Here is a 10,405-nt window from a genome sequence, read left to right as displayed (position 1 = left end):
TGAATCCTTGAACATTTTATAATATTAGTATCATTCTAAGTTTTCAAAATGTTCTTTTAGTTTTAAAAAAAAATCTAGGCTGATCCCTTACATAGTATGGTGGGATTCCCTTACTGTTTCGGTTACAGCTCGTTGAAAAGCCGAAAGAGGAAGAGAATAAACGAAATTTCGTCAAATTACGCCCTTGCTCTGGTGGGAACTTTCTGGGAAATTCTTCCACTTCACTGTTTGTTTTGGACCGTTTGAACTGTTTCTCTATCTGTTTTCGATGACCTTTAGTAAAGATTCTTTTGAACCACCGGGATTAAAGCATTTATGTGCCCTTACGTAGGCTACCCTTGGGCGTGCCTCGAGAGAGATTTAAACCAAGGTTACAAATAAATTCCTAATCTAGCAGTCCGGCAACGAATAGTCTCTAGGGATAAGTTCCTATACGGAATATTTTGACAGAAAGATTTTCAAAACACTGCCCTAGATCTTAAAGTTTCTTTTAAAAATAAAGTCGCTGCTTCCTAGCAGTAGGGAGTGTAGTGTATGGAGCTAATTAGCCACTGTACTAATCCTTATAAAGCCTTTACACATTGGGAGTAATTTTCGTGAAAAATTTATTTTTGAAGGAAATTTCCTGCAGTTCTGTAGGCGGAAACGTCAATATTCTGTCAAAAATGCAATCTCTCAATGTGTAGAACGCTTCAAGATGCAATAGAATGCAGCTCATCACAAGTCGAAAGGGAAATTCGATTTCTCAAGAATAGGCACTAGGGGAGACTGAGAGAGCACGAGCTCTGAGAAAGCTTATAATGAGCATATTCTTATAGGAAATTTACTGCTCTACAACATTACAAAAGACTATTTTCCTCTATCTCGAAAGAAATGTGATTCTCGAAACACTTTCTAAAAGACGATTTTGTGGAGATTCTCAAAATTGCTGGGGCAAATTTTGTCAGTCTTTGGATAATATGTGACGTTTTACTCTCGTAAACGTTAAAAATATCAAATAGACATATTTTTTATAGGAAATTAATTCCTCTACAACTTTGTCGAAGATAATTTTTCTGTATCTTAACGAGAAATGTTCTTAAATTGAGCTAAGCAGTATTGATATTTTCCGTAAGCCAAATATTCCAAAGACAGGGCTCAAAATTTCATTATTTTTTATTTTATATAATCCTTCCTCGAATTCCTTGAAACTTTGGAAGTTTAAGAAGGTTCATGAAAGCTATCTATAATAAAAATTTCAAGCCTCAGTCTATTTTATTTTAGAAAATAGCGAATATTGAAATTTTCGATTTGACAAATTTGCCCCAGTCTCCCCTAATTGTTTCGTGCTGTTGGATCTCACTAAGGTGGACGATTTATGCTATATACTTTCAATGAGGCACTTCGACAATTTGCCAATCCCACATTCGCCAATTTATTGCCCAACTATACTAAGATGGTCCTTTGTCTCTGTCCTCTCATAACTATGGTAGGTGAGACCGGGGTAGAATTAGCCGCCAAATGAAATTTTTCATTGCGTATAATTTGTACAAAAAATGTTTGTATGAGGCTGATAAAAATTTCAATGAAAAGGAAGGGAAGTATATATCGTCGGTTGCCTCAGCAACTGTGCTAACTGCATTTGATTTGTGTCAGCATTCGTTGTAAGCAACGCATCGCTGCGCGGCGTTTGCAACGAATGCAGACACAAAGCAGATGCAGTTAGCACAGTTGCTGAGGCAACCGACGATATGTAGAATAGAGAGTGGTTTCCTCAATATTCCTTCACAGGTAAACTATCAGATACCACTATCTAATATTATACTTGGCTAATTCTGCCCCGGTCTCCCCTACATAATGGTCTTACGATCCTCCAGTCGTTTAATAAAATAATGACCAAGTAATCAAATAAATAAAAAATACCTAGATAATTAAATAAATAAATAACTATAAGAAATAAGAGTGTATATAGTCAAGTGTGCTAATCCGGGCGCGTCGCTATCTTAATCGTTTATGACTACTCCACTTAAAATAATATTTTTATTTTTATCTCCGTAATATAGTCACTACAGTAACATAATATAACTATTCAAGTTTGAGAAAAAGCAAATATAATATTTTTATCCATTAAATAAGTGAGTGTAATCGACTCATTTCAATCTTGTGCCAGCTGGGTTCTTCACTAAAAATTTTCTAGTCAGTGATATTTTCGCTAATGATAGCTGGTTGATTGAAAACGTTTATTGTTTTTTCCTTGTGAAAAAAAGTATTTGAAATCCAAAGGTTTAATTAAAAATGAATAAGCGAAAAGGCGACCCCGTTAGTGCATGCTGACTTACTTCAGTATTAACATTATTTTATAAATTTTCTATAATATTTTTGATATTTTTTTTAATATTATGTTTCTGAATGAAACAGTGAATAATTCTATGGATTTAGAGAGAAGTAAAAAAGAATTTCATCAGTCCAAAAACAAGCGTTTAAGTAGTAGTACTCTTCGAAAAACGATCCAGTTACCCCACCTTACTATATGGTGGGGAAAGAGTTAAACCTTTAAATGTAATAAAATATTTTAAGTACGAGAGGGTCAAAAATTGGAGGCCAAGAAATATTTTTCCCGACTTTTTTTCTGATAAGGTAGGGCAGTCGCAAATATTTCCTATTTTTTGGAATAATTAATTAATATCCAGCAGTTTTGTGATCATTACAAATTAAAAGGCAATAGCTTAGACACATACCTGACAACAGTAAGAATCATAGTAAGTTTGAAGAAGCTATTTATACTACTAATAAAAAATAAATAAAACAATATTTATTTTCTCAGTATTCTTTTGTCGTTATTGGACGTTTTCAAAAAAATAATAATTTATGATAGCTTAAATGACTAGCTCTAGTGGTGTGTGTCTCAGCTTACCTTTTTCAGGTTTTTAAATTATTTTTGAAATATCTTAGAAAGTGTGAATGGTAAGCTTGATGGTTGTCAATTTAACTTAAAAGCGCATTAAAAAATTATAAATTTGCTGATGTTTGACCATAATTTTTTTTCGGAGATGGTTGAGATTTGTCGTTCAATATGCCTTAGCTCTTAATCTGCTCACGATCACCAACATCTCCTCCATGGTATCGCATTTCTGACTACTGAACACCATTGATCTTTTAAGGTGAAATAAATCCCAATTAGCTTCCCTCTTGAAAGATCAACACAACGCCATGGGTAATCCAGTATCAGTCAAGAGCTTAATATTCTTTGTTATTTTTTTTTGTAATGTAACCTCTTACATAACCGACAACGATCCTCTATCAATTGATCAATCGCTCTGCCTTCCGCCACTAAGCCAGCTAAAAAAAAATCGTGTGCGTGTTTTGCATCTTTTATTCAAATTAATGCTCGATTTATTGCCATTTGATCCCCATTGCTTTTTGTGGTGTCTTAGGCCTAATGCACTTTTGAGTAACGACACATTCTTCGAATCCAAATGTCGCCACTCTAAATTGGATAAGTCGATCTCCCCAAGTCAAAAGACACTTTTATTTTTCGTAATAAAGATCATATCAGAAGATTTAGTGCCTTTGCCCGTGAGGTTATCCCACTCGATCGCATTTCTCGAGATAGAAATATTTTGGTGATTATCAGAAAAGAGTCTCGCGGGCATCATTCTTTACAGCGAACTATGATCTTTAGTTATATTACTATATTACCAATATGTTCTTTGCATTTTAAAAGAATATTTCCACTGCCAATATACTCAACATAAAAGGGATTTAAAACCAATTCTCTTAATTGAAACTGGACTTTGAATTAATTGCTGTAATTTGGTCTATGAAAGTTTTTCAAAATTGTTAATGATACCCTCAAGGTTTCAAAGAAGTCTTTAGAAAATGAATTTCATTTACCAAATTTCGCACTAAATTCCGTTCCAAAATCGCGATTTTTATTGCTGTATTAAATCCTCAAGCCTTGAGTTACTGAACCATGTTAAGAGATTTATTGCTTCAAACGCATGTGTCACATATTGCTTTTTTTTATTTTCTCATTTAATAGTGACATTGTATAAATTGCAAAAATTATTATTAAATTAAAAACTATAATTAGGAAGAAACTAATAATTCATAAGAATATTGAAAATGTATTTTTCATAAGTCTTAAAAGGTTTCTTAAAATAAAATTGAATACGAGCTCTGTCATTTAAAATGATACCATGAATCAGAACCTAATTATTTTAGTCATTTAAATACTAGGGACTATAAGAATAAGTAACATAAGAATAATTTCTAATCAATCAAATCTTTTTTAGTATTTCGCGGAGATTTGTAGAATTCTAGAAAGAATTATAATTCATTTAAATGGCTTTGCAACTTCTTAAACCAGTTTTCGAATAAGGTGTTTGATTATACACGTTGGAAAAATACTAAACGTGTTATTAAAATTTAAAGAATATTAATACTAAAATTATGATAATTAAAAAAAACATTGATTTCAAACAAAAGTGAATGTCTTTTTTTATAACGGTTGTTTGCTTCTTTTCATCGAATATTCTTTGTTTTGTGAAAATTAATCTTTCTGAAAATAATAGATTTACGATCGGATTATAGAAAAAATAGTAATAAAAGTAAAAAAAAAGTAATAAAAAGTCTTAAAAGTACTGAAGTAGGGGAAGACAGGGAAATTACGGGCATGCAAGATTTTATAAAATATCAATAAAAAACTTTGTAAAATATATTTTTTGAGATGATAAATAAATACTACACAGGGTGAAATGAATACATTGACACTTTAAGAACTTGTATTATTTCCTATTGTCACCTTTCCAGTAATCAATTAGGATATAAAATTTAAACTTTTCTTTTTTTTTCTTTTCTAGAGCCCTTGCAAGATGTTTATTGTCTTTTGCTTTTTTATAAAATTAAGCTTAATACGTTTAAAAATGAATAAAAATGTAGCTATGCATTTGACTGTAATTTTAAACACTTTGCTTGCAATTTGGGACACTTTGCTTGTAATTTTGGACAGTTCATCAAGGAAAAATTATTCATACTTCACCACAGCTAAGAAAGACTGAAGAAAAACAAAAAATAAACTACTCACACTGAAGTTTCAACAAAGCAATTTTAATTCAAATCATATTCAAAATTTAATGAATTTAGTCCTATTATCTTCTAAAAAAAAATATTTACATAGAATACTTTTTTCATTAAATATTCAAAGAAAACTCCATATCTAATGATCAATTTATTTACTGTATCCAACTTTATCTTCAAAGTGTCCAAAATTGCAAGCTGTCCCAAATTACAAACAGTTTCCCTCAGCTGGCCATGATTTCTGAACCTTTTGAATCACTGGGATACATCCCTGGTGTTTCAGAAAAGATGAGAAAGAGGATCAAACAATCGACAGAAGAGAGGATATCCTTTAGACCACTGTGGAACGAATAGGAAAATACTTCAGCAGGTTGAAGGACCCAGTTCCAATTGAATTGCAGTCGGGTGTAGTTTATGAGGTTCCCTGCAAGGATTGTCACTTGAAGTACATAGGAACTACGTATTACTACTGATTCAATACGAATTCTGGACAGGCACAACATATATTGTAAGAGAGTTATGTTGGAAGCTTTGCACATCAGGAAAAACATAAAAACTGTGTGCAACAAAAGAGATGACAAAGTCCCAAGCTTTTTCAATGATTTTTGGATATGTTTTAGAGCTGGTCCTGGCGAACATTTCGGCCAAACATACCTATGACCGGAAAATTCGCCATTTTGAATTATTGAAGGTCAAAGGTCAACCACTTTGGAAGGGTAATTTTTCAACCGATTTGGTTAAATTTGGATTTTTTGAAAAGGTACTGCAATGTCGAACCCGGCTGCGTCGGTCTTCATCGGTAATGAACCGGTTAAGTACCGATTTTTGAATAATTTTACATCCCTAATAATTGATATTCCCAAAAAGTAAAGTTTTTTCGTTTTTTCTCAAAATTGGCCCAAGCTTTTTCAATGATTTTTGGATATGTTTTAGAGCTGGTCCAGGCGAATATTTCGCCCAAACATACCTATAACCGGGAAATTCGCCATTTTGTTTTTTATTTAAAGGCCTTATATTTTTGAGTAAAGCTCTCCCAAAAAATCAATTTTCGATTTAAAAATTTCCTTCGATTAAATCCAATTGGACTTTTTTCCTTGTTTTTATCCCTTTCGCATCTTTCGGGCTCTGGTTAGCCAAAAGTATGGATACTCTGCAAAGATACACTTTTTTCAATCATTAAGAATCGATAAAAATCGAATTCTTGTGAATCATTACAAACTATAAATATGTCCAAATATATAATATTTTTTGTACAAGAGCTCCAATAATTCCTGCGCTAAGATATTTTTGACCAACAAATCGTTAAATTAGCTCGCTGAAGAAGTTATGGTGCGGAAAGGGTTAAACCTTTAAATGTAATAAAATATTTTATGAATAACAAGAAACACGGATTTGACTATTAATTTGAAATTAATCTACTGACCGAGCATCTAATATAAAATATTTTAAGTACGAGAGGGTCAAAAATTGGAGGCCAAGAAATATTTTTCCCAACTTTTTAGAGCAAAACATAACTTTAGATAACCGTAGGAATTTTTTGCGTCACCGAGGACCCCAAAGTCCATTAAGAATCGAATCATAAAAAAATCTAATTAGATTTTGACTCAAATTAAGTAATTTTTACATTAAATATTTTACCTAAATTTTAAAGCTCGCTAACAGAAAATTAGGTGAATAATAATAGATTACCTAGAAAATAGACAACGAGAAATACACCAGGGAAATCGATACACAGTAAAAAAAATGTGTAAAATTTTACTACTATAATAGTGCAAAATCGGCCATTTTAGTTGTTTAATTTAAAAATGTTTAAAAAATGCACAATAATTTGGTAATTTATTGTCACGTGATTGAAAATTACCACTATTATAATTGAAAAATTTTCAACAATGTTGTTTAATTTGAAAATGTGTAAAAATTTAACACTATAATAGTGTGAAATCGGATAAATTAATTATTTAATTGCGATCTGTGTAAAATTTCTCTATATTATAGTCATAAAAAAATTTCAACAATATTTTGTAATTCAAAACTGTTGAAAAATTCTAAAAATTACCACTATTATAGTATGATTATAGTTTTTTACATTATTATAGTGTGAAAAAATACACAACTTTATGGTATTTTTTGTCACATGATCAAAAATTAACACTATTACAGTTTGATCATCATTTCTCGCACTATTACAGTGTGAAGCCTTGTGTATTTCAACCAAACTTGTTGAATTTTTAAACAAAAGTTGTGGAATTTTAACACAAAAGTTGTTGAATTTTTAAACAAAAATTGTGTAAAAATCCAATTCCATTTAAGACATATACTTCAGTCGAGATGCTTTTCATTGGGCAAAAGTCATATAGAACATCAAATATTTATATGCATTATAAGTATATCGTGAAGATCCGAGTATCAGATGCAATCATTTCGCATTAGGGGGGATCCCGAGTACAGGAAAAAACATTTCAAATGTCTAAAAAGGCAAAAAAAAAAACGAAATGAAAATTCAACAATTCTTGAGTTTACACACAAAAATTCAACAATTTTTAAATTCAACAACTCCAAATTCAACAACTTGAAATTCAACAACTTTAAATTAAACAATATTAAATTAAACATTTTTTCCAAATTTAACACTATGATAGCGGTGTGAAAGATTACACACTATAATAGTGTTAATTTTTTTTACTGTGTAGTTAAACTTGGTATATGGCCTATTACACAAATTAAGTTCGCTCATTCCGCATCATAGGACATAGGTTCAGGGTTCGATTTCTTTTTAGGTCAACATGAAGGAAGAAGAGGAAGAGGTAAGAGAATCAGGAAGTTCTTTGAGAGAAAACAATTCAATTTTCAACTGTAATATTTATTTCATTTTTTTAAAAAAATAAATATGTTTTAGGTAGGGTCATGAGGTCGTTATCTCATTCAGGCACAAGTTGAATTTGGCGTCAGCATTTACCAGGCGTACTGGGCACCCACACCGTGGAAGCTGGCATGGGAGACAGCAGTAGCTGGGGAGTAGTGGACAGCATGGGGGGCAGCATAGGCCAGACCATGAGCAGCATGTCCGGCATAGAGAGCTGGGGCATGATGCGCAACATGTCCGGAGTAGAGAGCTGGGGCGTGATGCGCAACGTGTCCGGAGTAGACAGCTGGGGCGGCGTGAGCGACCACGGCGGGAGCGGCGTAGGTCTTAGCCACAACTGGGGCAGCGTGAGCGACCACGGCATGAGGAGTATCCACACGGCTCACGTACTTGGAGACGTGGGAGTAGGGAGACTCAACGTGCTTGCCGTAGGCGGACACAGTTGAGCCAAGATGGCTACGGAGGACAGACTGGTGCTGGGATCCGTAGGCATAATGCTGGGGAGCATAGCTGTGCGCAGCATAATGCTGGGGAGCGTAGCTGTGGGCAGCATAGGCAAGGGGAGCAGCGTGGACAACGGGGGCTGCGTGAACAACGGGAGCAGCATGACTGTAAGCATGATGTCCGCCGCTGTAGGCCAAATGTCCAGGAGCATCGAGAAGACCGGCCTGTGCGACAGCCAGGGTGGCGAGGAAAGCGACCAACTGCAAGAACAATTCACAGAAAAAAAATCACTCAAGAATCCACTCAAGAATTCACAATCACTGAACACTTCGCGTATCCTCAATGAATTCGCATACCCTTACCTTGAATGCCATTTCTGGGATTTTTTGGTGTTTGAAGTAGTGTATCTTACTAAACGGATTGAGAGCGAATGATACCTTCTGCAGCGATCACCCACCTTTATATACACATACACCATTCGTTGCTGTCTGGCCAGAAGGGTAAGATATTCCCCTTCTCTCACGGTGCCAAAAACCATTTCGACTAAAACAGCCGATCGCGATTCCACTTCTTCCAAAAGTCATCGCCAATGAATCACATTCATGCCGATTTTCTTGGACGCGAGACAACTTACGGAGAGTGATAATTGGATCAATTTTTTTTCTGTGCCTCCTCATCATCTATTTAGTGCAACAATATTACTGTCGCATTGCCACCTTTTGCAACGATCAATGAAATCTTTTTTTTTTAATGCCCCAAGTGAGAGTGCCAGGAAAGGTCGAGCAATCTCGATCACCATTTCACAATGAATTTTTATAGGTGAAAAATTAGTGCTATATGAACCGTGAGAAAAAATCGTGTAAGAGTCCCTCAAAAGCTCTGAAAGCTCCTTTCTGCACTCTGAGCCGGAAAAAACACTCATAACTTTTACTCTTGTTTTATTTTATCAGTGTCTTTCGTGCTTTATTTCTTTTACAGGGTTAATCAAAAATTATTAATAATAATTTTGTTGTGCATTTTTTTTGCTTTTCTTGTTCATTTTATATTAAAATGAACATATACAACAATACATATTAAAAAACTTAAAAAACTAATTAGAGAAACACTGTAAGCTTTTCATCTGTTTGTAAGGGAAAGTCGCAACTGAAAATCTAAGATTTAAAAAAAATTGTATCAAATATAGTCTTAAGGAGAGATCTGTGGATCTAAAAGGCATGAAATAAACTGGAATCTAATCTAATCTAATCTAATCTTGTTAATTTTCATTATTCTTCACATTCCTTAATTGTTTTTTCGTCGCATCTTGTTGGTCTAGAAGAGCTAAAAGAGGTTTTGCTTCAAGTTTAGCTACTATGGCAGTGTATCGATTGCAATAATTAAATATTGTAATAATTAATAAAAAATAGAATTTAAACTCGATTCTAATAGTTCACAAAACTCTCTATTTAATCCTCTATAAAAATCCTCAGAATGCTACTTATATCGCGGAAGTGTGATATAAAAGATTTACAATGGATGTTTCCAAAAGAATAACATCCGTAACGAATGTTTCTTTGATACTCAGAAACATAAAGATTTGTCACTTTAACAAGAAATGTTTCTAAAAATGATATTCCTCTGCAAGGAAATGAAAATTTGTTGTCGAATCTACTAACTGAATCTTGTTAAGTTTGTCAAAAAAATTGTCAAAATGGGAAATGACATCTTTTTAACAAAAAAAGAAGGTCTTTTCTTTCAGAATCGTAATCACTGCCACTCAAGTAAAGTCCGCAGTGATACATTGAAAGTTTCCCCTATTCAGTCCTTTTGAAAAATAAACACTTAATAGTATACATCGGGGCAGAATGTCATAAGAATGAACTAAAAAGAACACTCTACACAAAAAAATTGTAAAAATGTTCGTAAATGTTTGTGAATTCCTATGGAAGAGTTACGAAATGCTTGTGAACCGTATAAACCACAAACAAGTTCGTAAAAGTTTGTACTTTTTTCACAAACATTGTTCGTAACATGATCATTTGACGAACATTTTTTGTACTT

At 33.3% G+C, this 10,405-nt stretch overlaps 1 protein-coding gene across 1 annotated transcript; it reads right to left on the bottom strand.

Annotated features, from left to right (window-relative positions):
* Positions 1-7,900: 7,900 nt before the first annotated feature.
* On the bottom strand, positions 7,901-8,769 carry LOC129803063 (larval/pupal cuticle protein H1C-like). Its single transcript, XM_055849400.1, has 2 exons — positions 8,728-8,769; positions 7,901-8,625 (listed from the first exon to the last, which is right to left on the bottom strand). Exons 1-2 carry the CDS (start codon positions 8,737-8,739, stop codon positions 8,011-8,013), a joined length of 627 nt encoding a protein of 208 aa, XP_055705375.1. The 5' UTR covers positions 8,740-8,769; the 3' UTR covers positions 7,901-8,010.
* Positions 8,770-10,405: the final 1,636 nt, after the last annotated feature.

The sequence above is a fragment of the Phlebotomus papatasi genome, chromosome 2 (genome assembly GCF_024763615.1).
Source record: "Phlebotomus papatasi isolate M1 chromosome 2, Ppap_2.1, whole genome shotgun sequence".
NCBI lineage: Eukaryota > Metazoa > Arthropoda > Insecta > Diptera > Psychodidae > Phlebotomus > Phlebotomus papatasi.
This window is presented reverse-complemented; position numbering and strand designations above follow the sequence as displayed.